At 37.5% G+C, this 18202-nt stretch overlaps 2 protein-coding genes across 2 annotated transcripts; one reads left to right on the top strand and one right to left on the bottom strand.

Annotated features, from left to right (window-relative positions):
* Window positions 1-2410: 2410 nt before the first annotated feature.
* LOC135713575 (transcription initiation factor IIA subunit 2-like) lies at window positions 2411-3144 on the top strand. Its single transcript, XM_065236705.1, has 3 exons — window positions 2411-2558; window positions 2668-2902; window positions 2975-3144. Exons 1-3 carry the CDS (start codon window positions 2487-2489, stop codon window positions 3013-3015), a joined length of 348 nt encoding a protein of 115 aa, XP_065092777.1. The 5' UTR covers window positions 2411-2486; the 3' UTR covers window positions 3016-3144.
* A 794-nt stretch (window positions 3145-3938) lies between these two features.
* On the bottom strand, window positions 3939-15852 carry LOC135713590 (uncharacterized). The gene is made up of 6 exons (XM_065236720.1): window positions 15693-15852; window positions 15293-15499; window positions 14716-15116; window positions 14465-14642; window positions 13770-13963; window positions 3939-4085 (listed from the first exon to the last, which is right to left on the bottom strand). Exons 1-6 carry the CDS (start codon window positions 15850-15852, stop codon window positions 3939-3941), a joined length of 1287 nt encoding a protein of 428 aa, XP_065092792.1.
* Window positions 15853-18202: the final 2350 nt, after the last annotated feature.

Genomic DNA, 18202 nt, shown 5'->3' with positions numbered 1-18202 from the left:
GACGTAGACTCGATATTCGATCGAAAAAAGCTCACAGGCAACAATTCGGTTTGCCTGTTTCAGGTTATCAACGGTAACGCGCAGTTTGTTTGGCGTCACCTTAAAGATATCGGTTACGGCCGAAAAATGTTTTGTCAGATCCTTCGAAATCCGAGAAATATTCAAAGGTTTTTGTTTGGGCCGGAAGAAAACAACCCACGGACCTTTCGAGTCATCAGGGTAAGCCTTGTGGCGGGGGGTCGCTGATATTTTCGGGGGAAGGAGTGGAGTAGGGGGCACATAAGGACAAGGCGGCGATGGTGGACAAGGCGGCGATGGAGGAGAAGGGGGCTGTGGTAGAGATTTCACTTTTGGATAGGCTCCAGTGTTCTTGCTGGTGGTTTGATCAAGGTGCTCTTCGAGGGTATCCATTTCCTCAGAGCTATCAAGCTTTTCAAATGAGGGAGACTTTATTGACTCATCATCAGAGATGTCAAGCGACAGACCCCCGCCTTTATTTGTATCATCCATTGCGGTGACTTAAGATACCACCGCAACGGAATTGGTTGCAATCTTAGTTATTAAATGTTTATATTTTCCACAAATTTCAAATCTATGGATTGAAATTGGAAAGGAAACAACAAGAAAAGGAAGTCAACACTGTGAGTGAATTGCTCAGTGTTAAAAAAATAAAAGTAAAATAAAATATGTGCAAAAAAAAACTAAATAAGATAATGAATAATAATAAAAATAATAATTTGTAAGAAAGGAAATTCAACGCTGCAGGGGGATTACTTAATATTAGCAAATCAAAAACCAAACAAAAAAAAAAAAAATATTTACAAAAAAAAAAAAAAAAAAAGAATTAGGCTGAGAAAAAAATTAACTTATCTCTATATGCCGGGATGGCGCGTTTACAAACTCCACTGTGCGATGAAGCAGAGATGATCGCTCTATTGTTGCAGCACGTGGCTTAGCACAAAGGGCACCGTCCGGTCTGTATAGACCGTATCTGCAGTTCTGCTGCTTCGTTGTACGGTGTATACGGGTGATGACCTTTTGATGCCGTATGATGCGATGTCTAGGTGGTGGTTGATAGTTTTACCGTTGGACAATCCAATCTTCAGACTCGGCTGAGATGGTTGTGGCACTGCACACCTGAAGGTGTAAAAAAAAACTCCGATCGGGGAGAGAAAAAAAATCCACTTTTTTCCGAAAAACACTTTTGCGGCGGCGGGAGAGTAGCCTAAGCAAACTTGCTCTGTCGAACGTTCGACGAGGAATGAAATAAACTACTTTAAAAGGTAGATCGTGCTAGTGGATCTACCTTTTAAAGTAGTTTATTATTCGTGCGTTAAACGTAACTAGTCTTATGAATCCAAAGAAGATTAAAAATGGTATCACAACTTCTTAAAAATAAATTACGCAGTCTCATACACACTCTTGTGAATCTGGAGACGAGTCTGGAGATCTCTATTGTTTTGGCAAAGGGACCGTTTAAAGCAACCCGTCATGGTTTTTCAAATGTTTGTATGGGACTGCCGCCATCCAGCTGACAATAAGCTCTCTCCGAGGCTCTATCTTCTACATGTATGATGATATTTTAAATATATCTAAGTTGTCTAAACCCTTGGACTGCACTTTTAAAAAATACCATAAACGAATGGTAACCCGAAAAAAAAATTATAATAAAACAACGAAATTACAATGATTTTTACTGTTGAATTTCGTGTACATTAAAATTTATTGTTAAATTATTGTACGGGAGAAAACATAAACTTCAATTTTTAACTATACATACAATGCTCAAACAATGAAAATTAGTGTGAAGAGATCAAATTTGTTCCAGAAAAATCACTTTTTTTATTGTTAAGATGCTTAACAACCCCCCTTTTTTACTGTAAATTTCTCAAATACCATGTTTTTCATTGTTGTGAACAATGAATTTCTTTGTGATTTTATGGTAATGGACAAAAATGTCCAATATTTCGACAGTAAATATCATTGTTACAATGACAATGAAAATCATTGTATTTTTATTGGATTTTTTTTTACGGGAACCCAAATGGTTCAACTATTCTACAAATGGTTTGGATGATAACCGGAACACGTCGTTAAGCTTAATAACCATAACAATTTTTATTAGGGTGAGCATTACGCAAAATTCAGTTAGCGTTTGCTCTCAACTGATGGCGATGAATCTATTATTTCAGCGCAGTCAATATTGAAAAAAAAAAAAACTTCTCATCACCCACAGGTTCTACTCACCTTGCAACAAGTACAGCTCTTGGCAAAATGTGTGAACGTGTGCAGCTTTCACCTTCACAGTGAGTTTCAGATGAAATGTGAAGAACGATTCAAAGAGAAACGTCAAATTCCGTGCCCGATTGATGGCTGTTGTTTTGGTTTTGTTTGTGGGCAGAACCCAAACCGATCGTAGTATCGGAGTCAAGAAAGTTAATTTATTTGAATTGCTATAGTAAATATTCATTATTCTACGCTAAAACATGTCTTATCAGTTGTATCGTAATACCACACTTGGAAATACACTGCAGGAAACATTGGACGAGCTGATTCAGGTAAGTTAATTCATTCTTATTTCATGCATGACTTCCGTATGGAATTTTACAAAATGAAGGCTCGACTAAATTATTGATATGCATCATGTTCTAAAAAAATATGTTATAGTATGGTCAAATTACCCCGGCATTGGCAGTCCGAGTGTTGGTTCAGTTCGACAAATCCATCAATGCAGCCCTATCGAACCGAGTCAAATCCAGGGTAACGTTCAAGGCAGCGAAGTTGAACACCTACCGCTTCTGCGATAACGTGTGGACGCTGATGCTGAATGATGTCGAATTTCGGGAGGTGCATGAATTCGCCAAAGTGGACAAAGTCAAAATTGTGGCGTGTGATGGAAAGAGTAAGTTTAGATTAATTTACTTGGAAGCTTGTAAAATACTTAACATCATCCTAATTTCAATGTCCCTTGCAGATGCTAACGTAAATGACGATATTGGCCGAACAGATCGATAGGTTCAAAAGTCCCAACCTGCAGTGCTTCTGCTTTTTATTTCTGTTTTATATGACACCCATCTCACCCATGGGTTTTCCTGTAGTTTATAACCAACCATATGGACAAAGAAGCTGTAATTCCCAATAAATTAAATCAACAATGTTGAAAAATAAGCCTATGTCGTGCTATGTCCGTATTTGCAGAAAAGAAAAACTAATACCATAATTTTTCGCCCCTAATTCCCTGATTTCGCTAAGTTTTGGAAAATCTCAAAATAATCAGCCATATGCTTGTTTTCGTTCGAACCATATTTTTTGTTTTGGGTGGATCGAACGGTTCAAACTAGAGCAAGAATATGGGTGAATGTGTTTTGGCCCTAGCGGAGAATCATAGTAAATGTAAATATATCATGAATATATTAGGAACTTTGTGATTCAAGATGAGTAGAGAAGCATGTACTGAGTATATAATATCAGATCACGTTTTGGTAATTTTGAGGTTTAGTATTGATTTCAAATTATAGTTTCTCCTATTGGGTAATATTCTTACCCATATGGCTAACAAACTGCTGAAACAGCAAATAACTCGATTTTAGGCAATATTTTATGCATTTCCAGTAAGGCCAAATACTGGTGCATCTAATCGTCGTGTGAACTTATTGGCCCTAGTGCAAAAATCGACAGTGCTTACACATCTCAAGGTAAAGTAAATTATGATTATGAAAACATCTTATAGGTTGCCTTCATTGTCGAGGCACTGATAAACGGTGAGAACCTGCTGGTCAACGTTATTGAGAAAGAAGGATGATGTTCGTCTCATTGTAGGTATTTGTTTCGAATATGTTGTTTCCGACAAGACCACCAGCGACACCATTTCATCGATAACCTGAAATCAAAGTTAGTTTCCTGGAAGGTTACTGCGCACAGCACAAAACTAATATTTGCTAGTACCGACCTGCGAAGCGTTGCGTTTGACAGACAATATCCACCTCCGATCCTGGTACGGCATTCCAACCTTGGTTCATCTCCACCAGTTGTTGTGCCCTTTCGATGAGATTCAGGGCATCAGTAGCATACAACTCAATCATCAGCTTGTGCAATAAATTAATCAACCACAAATTTGCATTGCATTCTCTAAGTGATGAACTAGCATTCGACTGAAAATTTACTTAAGTACAGAAGACTCGATGTCTGCTCACTCTAACAGGGCCAGGAGCTGGGCCTTCCTTTCCCATTTTCGAATTGTACTACCAAAACAGATTTGAAAGGCCATTTAACTAAGAAATGGATCAAACTTTTCGACATTACCATGGAGGCACCATATTTGACGCACTTTTGAATTAAATCCATGATTAATCGAATTTCACGCAGAATTATACTGCCGACATTTGCATAACCGTCCCATCTTTGCTTGATTGAACCACCCTACAAATTTGGTTTTTATTTGAAATATATATATAAAATTTGAGAGCAAATTAAATGTGCTACAATACTTTCGTGTTACCTTTATTTGTTCCGGAATTGGCGTTGACGGCGACTCTGTAGCTCTTTACTCCCATGGAATCCATAAGCAAACGTCAGACTGTAAGTACTAGCCACCTCAGTTAGGAGCAATCCTGAGACTCCCTAACTACAATGGCCGCCTCAGGGTCGGCACGCTTACCGAACTAGGTTTCCACGTGGCAAGGAATGATCGCACTTGGTACAGTAAAAACTCCTACAGCACTTCACTTTTCAAAGCTACCACTTTTATTGTCGGATCCTACTGACACTTTTATTCCTCATAGCACCTTCTACCTTTTCTCCTTTGGCGGCGTCGGATACCTCCTTGGCGCGCTACTGAACTTCTCTCGACCTTTTGATGCTGGCTGGGCCACCGAGTATGTTCAAGGACTCGGGTTCGGCGGTTCGTGCCGGAATTATCTTTATTTGGCTGGGAACTGGCGTAGCCTACCGGTACGTCTACCAGGTATACCTCAACGGTACTATATAAAAATTACAGCGGGGTCCTAACATACAAACGGTTCACATTAGGACCTTTGAACCAAAATGGTGATTCCGGGAATTTACCTGCTGTCCGTTTCTTTCACTCGCTCTCCTTCACTTTCCTCTCACTATCTTCAAGTAGCTTATGTCTGCACAGTAATGTTTTCTAGGCTTTGTCTTGTTTGAATATTTAACCAGAGACTTTATCGACCGTTTAACTCGATGGTTGTTTGACGATTAACGATCGGTGTGTGTAGCCTAGAAAGACGTTATTTGGGTCACTGTCCTTTGACCCAGGCCATTCGTTTTCCATCACCAGTCATCGTGTCCGTTATGCCGTTCATAATGGCCTTTTTGTCGTCACCTCTCATGGCCGCATAACATGCACTCACACAATCTAGTGCCAATCACCGACGGACATCGATTGCCATCCATTGACGGCAATCGAATGTGCAAGAAGGCAGCTTCCACACCTGCGTAGGATATCGCACCCATTCAACACACATGAGCCGGGACCAACGGCTTTACTTCCCTTCCAAAGGAAGACGTGACCAGGGGTTTTTTTGCCTCCGAAAAATCCCACCGACCTTGGCTGAAATTGAACCCAGACCCATTGCCATTGGGGTGAGAAAACAGTCACACTTACCACTTCATCACCGGCGCTGGCAACAGTTTTTCTTGAACCGATGGCTGCCATCTTGGATTCCAAAATGACGTCTGGCATTGATTTCCGGCTTCTCCATGTCGTCACCATTTCGGAAATACCCATATTGTAGGGTGTTTGACAGTTTTTCTTGAACTGATAACCACCATCTTGGATTACAAAATGGCGTCTGGCATCGATTTCCGGCCTCCACATGAGTTACCTCTATGTTAGCACCGCGTAGTGAGAGAGTTCTGAAATAATATGACCACCATTCGAAAGGACTTGGTCACCAGAACAACTTTGCTGAAGACAGCAACTTTCTATATGGCCAGGCTCTCGAGAAACAGTTTACATAGGATGTTCACATACACACTAGCGCCACAGAGGTAACTCTATGACCAGAGATCCCGAAGGACCAATTGGCTAGTCAAGTAGTGAGCCAATTTAAAATCGTTAGTTTCCAGGCCAGAAGGTCCCGAAGAAACGTGCTCAACTTTTTGGTTCAGCTATGGTACTCGGTCCCAAGCTAATCGACCCCTCGAGACATAGGAAAATCCACGAATCCCTCATTTTATCTGTCAAACTTTCATAGCGAATCAAAACAAACATAGTGTAGTACTAGAATTTAGACTAGGGGTACACTTATAGATGCACTTGGGACTAAAGAGACTGAGTTGACCACTTTGTCAAGCAGTTTTAGCGTGACTTTCTACCAGCGATTTCACAAAACTGGGTCAACTAATTTTTATTTTTTTATGAAACGCACAAATGTTGGTTACTTTTCTTGTGGTTCTAGAAAAAAATCTCAAAATAATGTCTTATTCGTTATACGTCATTTTAACTACTCGAATGAAGTGGTTTATTGGGTAAAGAGGCGACATCTTATCCATTTGACAGGTCTTCTGCTCGATTTGAATAACTTTTCCTATGACTTTGACAGATAACAAACAGCATGGTTTTGTTAAAAGACGTTCAACGACTACTAATCTGTTGAATTTTGTAACATTTTCTATTAACGCAATGGATAAGGGACATTATGTTGAGGCACTACCGTATGCGTGATAATGTTTGCACCATCGTACAAATAAGGTTCCCGTTTCACCTGTGCATACAATGCCTTGGTTTTCTTTGCATTCACGTAACCTATAGCTCATACCGTAGTAGGCTGTGTATAAAAGAAAATGATTTACTTAGTTTGACAGTTGCACCATGACGAAGTGGCAGTGTATTCGTGATTTGTCCCACCCGCAAATGTCGCAAAAAGACATTTCAATCGCCATGTGAGTGTCCCGGTGGACCGTCAAAAGGGTTTTAGACCGAGAAAAGAAAGGACAAGTATCCGCGAACAGGTCGTCCGAGGTCAGCTCGGGTTCCGAGGGTTATCGCTGCTATCAAAAGGAAGATTCGGGTGAATCCAGTGCGTTCAATAAGGAAAATTTCAAAGGAACACGTGACTTTACGGTACGGAAGATCGTAAAGGAAGATTGCGGTTCGAAGTCGAGGGCACAGAAAAAAACTCATATGATTACCAACCGCATCCAGGAGCTACGAGACGAACGATGCAAGAAAATCTTGAACTGAAAATCTTGTTTACCGTCGATCCCGTATCAAATTCCAGAACCGACCGGTATATTAGTTCTCTTCCGGTAAAAGACGTGGCCGACGAGCACAAGAACGTGTATCTGACCAAGCATGCTGCTAGCGTTATGGTGTTTGGATTGGTGGCCTCCGATGGCAAAACAATGGACCCGGTGTCCATTCCAGAAAACGACAAGGTCAACACGGTGGTCTACATCGGGATTTTAAGTAAGTATGTTCTTCCGTGGATAAAAGAACAGTACGGTCCAAAGCCAAACATTGTATTTCAACAAGCTCCGTGCCACACCTCGAAACGCACTCAGAAGTGGTTGCAGGAACATCTTCCGTTCTGGGCGAAGAATATGTGGCCGCCATTCAGCCATAGAGGTAACTCTAAGACCAGAAGGTCCCGAAGAAACGAGCTCAACTTTTTGGCTCAGTTCTGGTACTATCTTCGGTCCCAAGCTAATCGATTCACCCCTCGAAACATAGGAAAATCCACTAACCCCTCATTTTATCTGTCAAACTTTCATAGCGAATCAAAACAAACATTGTGTAGTACTAGAATTTTGACTAAAATGGGGTACGTTAATCGATTTGCTTGGGACCAATAGGCTAGTCAAGCAGTGAGCCAATTCAAAATCGTTAGTTTCGAATTGATTGTTGATTCAGCCCCGATCTTAATCCGCTAGATTACTCAATATGGCGCGTCATGAAGGCCAAGGCCTGTTCTAAACGCCACCCGAGTACAGCAAGCCTCAGACAAACATTGACCCGTACCTGGAGAGAAATGGATCCAGACTACATTATTAGAACCTGCCGTGCATTCCGGAAGCGCACTTTGAATAAATAAAACGAAATCGAAATTTTTGAGATTTTTTTTTAATTTTGACATTGTTAAATGGTGCAAACATTATCACGCATACGGTATAAAGGGCGAACACGAAATTATTGCGACACATTCAACAGGGCATAACTTTTTTACCATTGGGTAAAAATCAACCAAATTTTGCACACTTTCTCATTGATGTGTATTGTGTACATGCTGTCAAACTCTCGGTCAAACTCGAAGTCGTGTTTTTCGATTCAACGAAAATGGAGGTGAACCAACGCGAGTTGAGAGAACAAATTCTTTCCAAACACCTGGAACTTCCTGACCTGTCGCACCGGCAGTTGGGAAAAATGTTGAACATTCACCATTCAACCGTCTCCAGAGTGTAGAAGCGGTTCCAGGAGCGGTTGACGTTGGACCACGGCAAAGGAGCTGGAAGAAAACCGGGACCGTTGAACAAAAAGACGGAGGGAAAGGTGAAGCGGATGATTAAAGCAAATCCCAACGTCTCAAGCCGTGATTTGGCTAAAAAGATCGGCATGTCGCACAGCTACGTCCAGAATGCAAAGAAGAGAGCTGGACTACACTGAGGCAAAAGTACTTAAGAATTCCATAAGAATGACTAATGACTTTACGACAAAAGGATCTGTTATGAAAATCATAAGTTTATCTTATGACTTCGGAGGGGAATTTGTTCATCATACCACTTAAGATTTTCATAAGTTGTCTTATGAAAATCATATTCATGTGTAATGAACAACATACGTATTTACTTGTGAAAATCATAATGCGTACACACAAAAAAAAAACATTTGCAGATTTAAGAAAAACGTTGGTTAAAATAAGAGTACGCATTAGTTCTTTTTGGTAGAGAGTTCAAAGCTTTCCCTGCAAATGTTTAGTAACATTCACATCAAGAGCTTGGTCATAATTTTATTTTAAAAGGTGCTCCTCTCGTTCAAACTTTTTAAATGTCAAATCCAAAGCATTTCGTGTTTAATGTGAAAATCTGCTTATTTTGTAGGAACAAATAAATACTTTCCAAATAAAAGTGTTGACATTCGAGATAACTGCGATGTACTCTCATAATAAAATGATAACATTTTTGAAATGACATGAATAATTTCATAATTCTGTTGTAAAATGTGATTGTAATAAAAATAAAAGGTTTCAGACAGATTATATTTTTTGTTTTATTTTTAAATAATGCATTTATACAGGTTATTAACTATACTAATTAAAATATTTCTTAACACGTATGTAGCTTTTACCATTGTTCAGTAGGTAAACATGAATTGGAGGGCCGTCAAAAATATCTGCGTCTAACATGGCAAAATTATCCATTTTTGATCCTACCTCGTAGGACACAAAATGATCTCTGTAACCTATGATCTGATATTCAGCAACAACTAACTGGAATTTGTTATCTGTTATAATGATTGTGTCATGAATTTCGTACAGTTTTACACTCTGTCCATTTGATACTGTTAAAAAATCATGTTTTTGATAAAACGTACCCTTATATATAACAGATTTACATATTTTCACTGTCTGGTGATTGATATTAGAAACATTAAGTTTATTAAAATAATCTAATTGACTTATTTGTAACTGTACATAGTTTTCACATTGAATGTCATGTTTGAAGAAACTATTGGTATAAATGTTATTTGAAAATTTGAGACATGCCTTAATTGATATAGTTTGTAAAATATTCTTTCTTGTCTTTACATTTCGTGCAACTGTCTTGTGTTGTTGGTGCTCTTCTTCAAATTTGAAGCATTTCATGTATTTAACAGGGCCTTTCTCTTTAATAGAATCGCAATAATGTAGCAAAAAATGAAATTTGGGTTTTAGCTTCGCATCCGGAAATAACTTCAAATATTGTGTATGATGATTCTCAATTTCGTTTTTCAATTTTTCGAGCAATTCTCTATCGTATTTGGGAAGTAAAATCAGATCAATTATTTTCAATAGTGAGCAAAAAAATAACCATACGGGGTCGCGTTCAGGAATTTTATCACCGATTATTAAAGGGAAAAAATGGACGAAGCTCATCATTTGCCTTGCTGACATTTTGAAATTACCCTCCTTGATATGATTTGTTGTGAATGGCTTAGCCAAGTATTTCATTTCTGATGATCCGAGCTTAAACATTTGTTTACGATAATTTATGGTTTCCAGAGTTATGTTTAAATTATGTAGTAGATAATTTAAAACTAGCATTAAATCATATTTACATACACCAGAAGAATAGATATCGTGCATAAGGTCCACTCCAACATTTTTGGTAACGTGAAAGTATTTAAGTTCATGAAAAATAGATTTACGTTTTATTCCCGTTTTACGAAAATCATTAGCCGTGATGTCTTCTTCGTAGTTTTCTACATCTCTAATGTACTCCGAGTGAACTACAACATCATTCTCCATTTCAGCCTTGCTTCTTTTACAAAATCGGCAATAGTAAAACGAGCTGAAAGATGTTGTAAAGTCGATGAGCATATTTAAGCCAAGATTATCACCCAATAAAGCGCCTAATACGAAATACACCCGATGAGTTTTGCCTCCAACTTGAACATCTATGCCTTCATTTTCAAGTGAAACTAGAACATCAACAAGCGGTTTAATTGACTTTTCTACGCCATATCCAGCAAAATCATTCGAATTTATAAAAGCTGCTACGAATACATTCTCCAATCTGGACAGATGATGAGTTGGAATAGTGGGGAACTGATAGTAGAAGCCACAAATTTTGTGAGTCCCAGCATTTGATCCTAAAGGATCACATATTTCGGCATCATCAGAATACAAAAAGTACGGAATAACGATACGATTTAAATAACCTAGCTTAACTTCTTTCCACAAAGTGCCATTTATGAAATTATCTATTGTATCTGACTTTTCGAGGTTTTCCATGTGTTGTATTGTTTCTGTAAAAATAGTCCCCGTCTCAAAATACTTTTTTATCTGGAATTTAATCGGCAGGATGCATCCTCTAACTTGCTCTAAATCTATTGTGGGTTCTCCATGCATCACCATTTCCACAAGTTCATTTCCAATTGTGTACATTTTTGGTGGCTTGAACAAATCATTCTTTATCAATTGAGAAAACATGCGATGCTCAGTTGCAATGAAATCAAATGGATTGGATAAACTATCATATAGAGATTGAATTTCGATTTTTTTGCTCTCATCTGGTATGTGAAGTAGTGTAGCATCTGATATTGTTTGTAGCATTGGTCGTATTATTTTACTGGTCACATCGGTTTGTATATCAATCACATTTTTTCTAGTTAAATTACTGTTGTTATGAAGTCCAAGGGTAAATGAAAAAAACGATTCCCTCACATTATTTAGCATGTCATCTCTAGTTTTTGTAACAGATTCATCCTCTTCTACAAGTTTATTTGCAGATCTACAGTTAGATTCTACATGAACGCCTACATTTGTCTCTTCTGTACTTTCGTGACTTTCTGCGGCTTGTTTTTCTGTGGGCCTAAAGCTAGATTCTCCATGAAAGTCTGGATTTGTCTCTTGTTCTGGTTTTTTAGCTTCATGCTTTAACTTAAGATGTCTTTGGTAACAATAGATATTTTGAAATTTAAGATTAGGATTACAATGAGCGCACTTATATGTAAAACAGCTCGGTGTACCATGAATTTTCTTCAGATGTTTGATCAGGATCGCTGCCTCGCTGAAACTTGAGTTGCAAATAAAGCATATCATTGCTGTAAGATGTGCTCGAGGTTGATGATGGCGCTGGATTTGGAGTGTTTCACTTTCTCTTCTTTCAGAAAGTGTGTTCGGACGAATACCCAAAACAGCTCATTATATGGAGAAAAGTCCAGTCCAAACACTAGGCAGCTTTTCACCACCAGATCAATGCACTTCAAGAAAGAGCATGTTTTCCAGAAAATATTGTCCTTCACAACGTAAAACTGACAAAGGTTGGTGTCTTCCGGCCCAACGACAATAATTTTTGGTTGAAACGTATCCTTATGGCCTTTTAGTTCTTCAATTGCAGGGCCAATATCGTTAGCAGTTATACAATGAATCACGGAGTCCTGTTGCGCTTGGATAATTGATGGCAATACTTTATGTCCCACGCGTTTGGGTTTGACTATACATGGGAAGAGCTTGTACAGCAGGAAGTTCCGAGAACCTAAAAAAAGTAACATTGATGAAATAATGATGTATTGTTGGATGAAAATTATTATTACATTGAGAGATATCCGGCTGCTTGAGTTTTTGAACAATTTCCAAACATGGTGCGTCTCGGATTACAACGGTCGATGCATGACGGTAAAATTTATCAGCAAATGAAGTCCACAACAAAAGCAATTTATTTCCATTACCTGGATTCAGAAACTCATAGTCGATATCAATCTATAGATAGACAAATATAAAAACGGTAGATTTTTTTTTATTAATATTCACTTAAATACACGATAATAACATTTACAGAGTATATTAGTTATGATAAACCGGTGTAATTTTTTTTTCATTTTCCTACGACAAATCTTAAGCGGTTCCATTTTGGCCCCCTTTTTAGTTTGAAATTATTTGGTTGTGCAAGCAGCTGGCTGAAACTGTTTACAGTTTGTATATGTAAATACATATATAAAAAACACTGGTTCTCATTCAACCATATATTGCTGATTGCAGCTGAAACTGGACTGTCCTAAAAATGCAAAAAGTGTGATAAAAGTGCGCGTTTCCGTCAAATCGTGTTGATGTCTTCGGAGCACTTATTGCTTGCATCATAAGGAATAAGTGCACCGAAGACACCACGACCATTAGACGTAAACTTGCAATTTTATCACACTTTTTAATAAGTGAAAACGCGCTTATTAGTCCAATTTGGTGTGAAATGCGCAATGTATATAAATTATTCATTCAATTCTACAAAAACCACATTGAAACCTTTTTAAATCTACAATGTGAGGAACTACCTTGCTGCTGACGGGGGAAATCGATTCCACTTAGCGGGTAAAAGTTTGACGGTTTTGTTTCTATTTGCTGCGGAATAACAATATCAACAAAAAACCTCTTGCACTGAACAATAACTTTTTTTTCTGTTTAGTCGAATAGATTTCCTGCCTTCGAGAAAGTTGTTCCTCACATTGTGAACTATAGATTGCTTCTTTTGTGGTTGTGGCAGCATTTAATGAATAATTAATATATATGATTGAATTAGAAGCAGTGTGTTTTCATATATTTTTCCATACATATAATCTAAAAATTGTTGAGTCAGCTTCTGATGCAACTAAAAATAGCAAACTGAAAAGAAGTTCATCAGGGGCAAAAAGAGGACCAATTTAAGCTTTGTCGTGAAAATTTGCACCGGTCTAATAAATATGGTAATAAGTAAACTATTATCAAACAGAAGTTCACAATAGTTTGAACTAGGAGAACATGGAGTACGAAGAACACAAAAAACATACTGTTGGTTGCGAGGGGGGCGACTCTACCTGCGATGCAGAAAATATTGTCTTTTGTTATGTGCGCGCACGCTTAATAGATAGAAATAAAGTTTATATCGCTTCTGAAGATTTTCTGCAAAAAGATTACGCGCAATGCAAATAGATGCGAGAAATGAAAGAAGATTTGCCGAAGATTGATTCGCTAGTGTGATATTTTTTGAGCATCTAGAATTAAGATTTAGAGGTGTCGCCCCCCCTCGGTTGGTTGGTTCTCTATACATTTCTAACTTGAAAATATTGTTCTACTTACATAGACAGGACCTTCCGAGTCTCCAAAACGTGGCCAAGATTCCAGTAACTTAGAAATTTTATTCTGTGCTTTAGGGATTTCCTTGATCATCTGCAACCGATACGGATAAGTTTTCTTCCACTTCTCCTTGACATCGGCTAAAGGTGTGTTATTATTTTGTAGCCATGCCTGATCTTCCTTCAGCGAAACTAAATCTAAATAAAACAAATTAAATAATAAAAAAAACTAAATAGTATACTGTCGTTCTTAAACATATCTGTCCCAAAATCACAACAAAGTGTAACAATTTTCAACTCTTGATAAACATTTCAAAATATCCTATCTGCATTGACCGATTCTCTTCATCGACTTTCTCTTTCGTTATTAACTCAGTTGCAAAGCCATTCCCTGTTGTATTTGACGTTTTGAACGATAGATAAGAACCTCCTTTATCAAACCATGTGGTAAAAATAGCTTGAAATCTGTTTGAATAGCAGTGGTTGTCAAAAGAGAAAGTCGATGAAGAGAATCGATCAAAGAGCTAAGCGAAACAATTTTCTAGAACTTGTTTAAGGCACAGTTGTAACAGGTTGTATTGCCTATCAAAAGCAACAGCAAACGTACCGAGAAACGTTAAATCTAGCGAGTTATTAACAAAAGAGAAAATCGATCATCGCGTTTACGCCCTTATGCATGCTCACTGTCGATATATTTACCTTCAGGGCCGTACTTTTGATTGGATACGTCACTTTCGTTGGAGTTTTGCAGTTTCACTTTCTTCTTGCGTGGTGACTGGAGAGCTTTCCGGTCACTTGAGTTATAGTACTGATGATACAACAGACCTGACGGATTTATCTTTCCGATAGATTTATCACGCGGACACAGATAAGTTTCCTGAAAAAATTAAAAAGTGCAAAATTAGAACGAATCATAATGGAAATTGTCTATAACAAAACTAGCAGAGTACTTTTCTTTCAGAGCCAAGTTTAGCAACGATAAGTTCTGCGAATTTGTCCATATCAGCGACTGGGAAATTTTTCCCTTGTGCGATATACGAGTCGACTATAATCTGACTGAGTTCTTTTTGCATCACTTTGTTTACAGTTTGGTATTTACTGTAATATCGCATTATTATTTTTCCTTTCTCGTTAACGTTTAATAATCTGTCGAGGTCTTGCGCTTGAACCTGTGACTTGGCGAAGTTAAGTTTAGAGCAAATTTCTTTAGCAGGCTGGTACTGTGCAGATGAGGGCCAATTACGTAGTTTGTTCAGTAGTCGGAACTTCTCTCCCGTTCGACAGGGTTCAAACAGTTCATTTACATCTGCTATTGAAACTTGTTTCAGGTCTTCATACTCTAGTCCTTTTTCTGAAATAACGAATTTAAGTAAAAAACAGATATTAGGAAAGACCGTGGGAAAGATTGATCAATTAAAATTAAAAATTAAATATCGTTAGAAATTCCGATGTTGGTTTGCGTGGACGTGGATTATAGAGTATTCCTCTGTGCCAACATACACTTCAGAAAAACAACAATTAACGTACCTTTCAATAGCACATAAATGCTGTTGCTCAGTTTCCATTCGTCAAGCTGCTCTTTAAGAGGGGAGCTTGGAGAGCAGCTACTAGCCGAGCCACCGTCGTAAGTCCCACTCGATTCGGAATGCTCCGGAAGGTCTGAAGAACACCTAATATTCTGGTTCACTTTTTTCGGAAGCACCTCTTCGACTTCGCATGTTTCGTTTATGTGTTCTAAATAATGAAAGAAACGATAAAAAAATAAGTTAATGGCAACAGTTTTATTGCAATAATATAAACCCGTAAATAAATAATATGAGCCAAGCGTAGATCCGAAGTTTATTCATTATCTCATTGCAGAGAACATAACCTTAAAAAATCCAAAACCTAATAACACGAAAATATGTAGGAGTATGATAAAAATTACCTGCATTACAATCCGTTCCTCTTCCGACAGTACCAGCCGCCGAAACTGAAGGTTGCTCTTCCTGCTTCTCGTCTTCGTCCTGCGCTTCCTCGGAAGAGGAATCAGTCCCGCTCTCCCGGTCGCTCTCGTATACATTTACGAACTCTGGTTCTCTACGCATTTCCACTGCTTCTACACTTACCTTAACTGTTTAGCTCAGATGCTGCGGAAATGTAATTTATTATATTTCAACAATTTTTTTTTTCGGAATCTTCACACCTCGCGTGTTTGTGTTGTTATGCGAAATCCAGAACAGTGCATGCAGAATGGATGGTAAAAGACTGACGCATGGAATTGGCATCAATGCCACACTGAAAGTCAACCTATTCTAATTTTAAAAGTTTACACTTTTAATTTTAAATGGAAATCAACCAGATTTCACTTTTGATTTAAATGATATATTCTAGGAATAAGATTTTTCATCTTGATTTACCAAATTTAAGCGAACTTTTAAAAGAAAAGTTCAATATTTTCAAGGACACATTCTTTTTGTTTTGTGTGTAGTTATGAATATCATTATTAACTTGCTATAATATTCATAAGTATGTTATATGAATTATTTTTTAATAGAAATTTAATTATCAGAAGCTTATAAATTGATCGAAATTCATCCAACCGTCACTTATTTTAAGGATGGACAAAGCTCGATCAACTTATGTTTTCTTGCTGCAAAATATTCAATCATTTGCTACGGCTTAAATGTTCTTTTATTGAAACATAATTAATTAACAACATTGGTTTATTTATAATACTAAACTTAATAATATTCTCTACATCTAGTTAAAATCATTATTAATCCTGAAATAATAATGGTTTTTCACTTCATGAATAGAAAATGGAGATCCAATCACTGCATACCAATACCAATAATACACATTGAATCACATCTTTCTACTACTTCATAAGCTAATAAATGATCATCATATGCTCCTTTTTCCCAATTTCTGCACATTGCATATATTGTTTCTCTATGTTTCACAAACTCTTCTATTTCTAACAATTTGATCGATGCGTTTTCCGATATTGTTATAAATTGACCTATTTTAAATTGTGAATTGAATTGGATCGAATGTGCAAAAAAAAACTTTTTCTTTCACATTGAAAGGGCATTCGTTCGCGATTTTCGAACAGTATGGTCTCGATTGTAGGGTGTTAACATTAAATTCACCTTCAACTTCCAAATCAAAAAATCTTTTGTGGTACAAATCGTGACTAAATTGCAAGCAAGATTTAATACATAAAGTATATGCAATGTTCAATCGTGATGAAATGACATGCGCATATTCTTTAAAGACCTGATGCACATGAAGCACATCATTCGCTCAACCGGTCCACTTTTTTAAATTATGTTTGGGTAATGAACGAGAAAATGTTGCTTGGGTTTAAGAGTGTCTTCAAAGAGCATCTGATACAAATAATGATGAGGTTGTATCAAGTTTTTCAATTCTTTTAAATCATATTCTGTAAATGTGTTATGAAGAATTAAATCTACAGTCTTGATCAAAACTTTACAAAACGTCCACACCGGATCGTCGTGTGGAACATACGGGCCAACAATGAATGTAAAATTCTTACAGAATGCTTTCATTTCTGATGCCGTCATTCTACCAGTTATATTTTTACCCTTAGTCTTTTTGTTATATACTTGTTCGAAATCTGGCATTCGACTTAAGCTCACATCAGCTGATGTTCTACTAATGAAATTTACTCTTGTGTTTAAAGTCGTCCTACTAAGAAATCTTTTTTCGTACACAAAATAATGGAGGGCTGTAAGTAAACCGTATTTGCATACTCTATTACTATACAGATCATGCATCGCATCTACGCTAGGATTATTGAATACGTGAAAAGATGCTAGCTGATTAAACGCAGAATATCCAGCAATTCCTGTCTCCGAGTGTTTACCAATCTCTACATCCTGTTCATAATTTACGGTGTTTCGCAAACAGTCTTCACACTCCATGGTATCTTTTTGTAAATCTGTTCTATGCCTGCGACAGAAACGACAGTAATAACAACAATCAATACGAAACTAACGATTTTAAATTGGCTCACTACTTGACTAGCCTATTGGTCCCAAGCAAATCGATTAACGTACCCCATTCTAGTCAAAATTCTAGTACTACACAATGTTTGTTTTGATTCGCTATGAAAGTTTGACAGATAAAATGAGGGGTTATTGGATTTTCCTATGTTTCGAGGGGTGATTCGACTAGCTTGGGACCGAAGATAGTACCAGAGGTGAGCCAAAAAGTTGAGCACGTTTCTTCGGGACCTACTTGTCTTAGAGTTACCTCTATGGTAATAATTTGCGTTAAACCCGGTTGACATTTGTAACAGTGTGTGAACTCCAAGGTTATCTCCTTGAAATAAGCATAGTATGAAACGGACTTTAATCAGATGCGAATTCAGGTTGAAAAATATTCCCTCATTTTCCAGTTTTTTGAACGGTTCTAATGCTTTCTCTACTA

The sequence above is a fragment of the Ochlerotatus camptorhynchus genome, unplaced genomic scaffold (genome assembly GCF_037179485.1).
Source record: "Ochlerotatus camptorhynchus isolate MF236.1 unplaced genomic scaffold, CSIRO-AGI_Acam_v1.1 ptg000569l, whole genome shotgun sequence".
NCBI lineage: Eukaryota > Metazoa > Arthropoda > Insecta > Diptera > Culicidae > Ochlerotatus > Ochlerotatus camptorhynchus.
The sequence above is the reverse complement of the archived record's forward strand: the minus strand, read 5'-3'. Positions and strand labels throughout refer to the sequence as shown.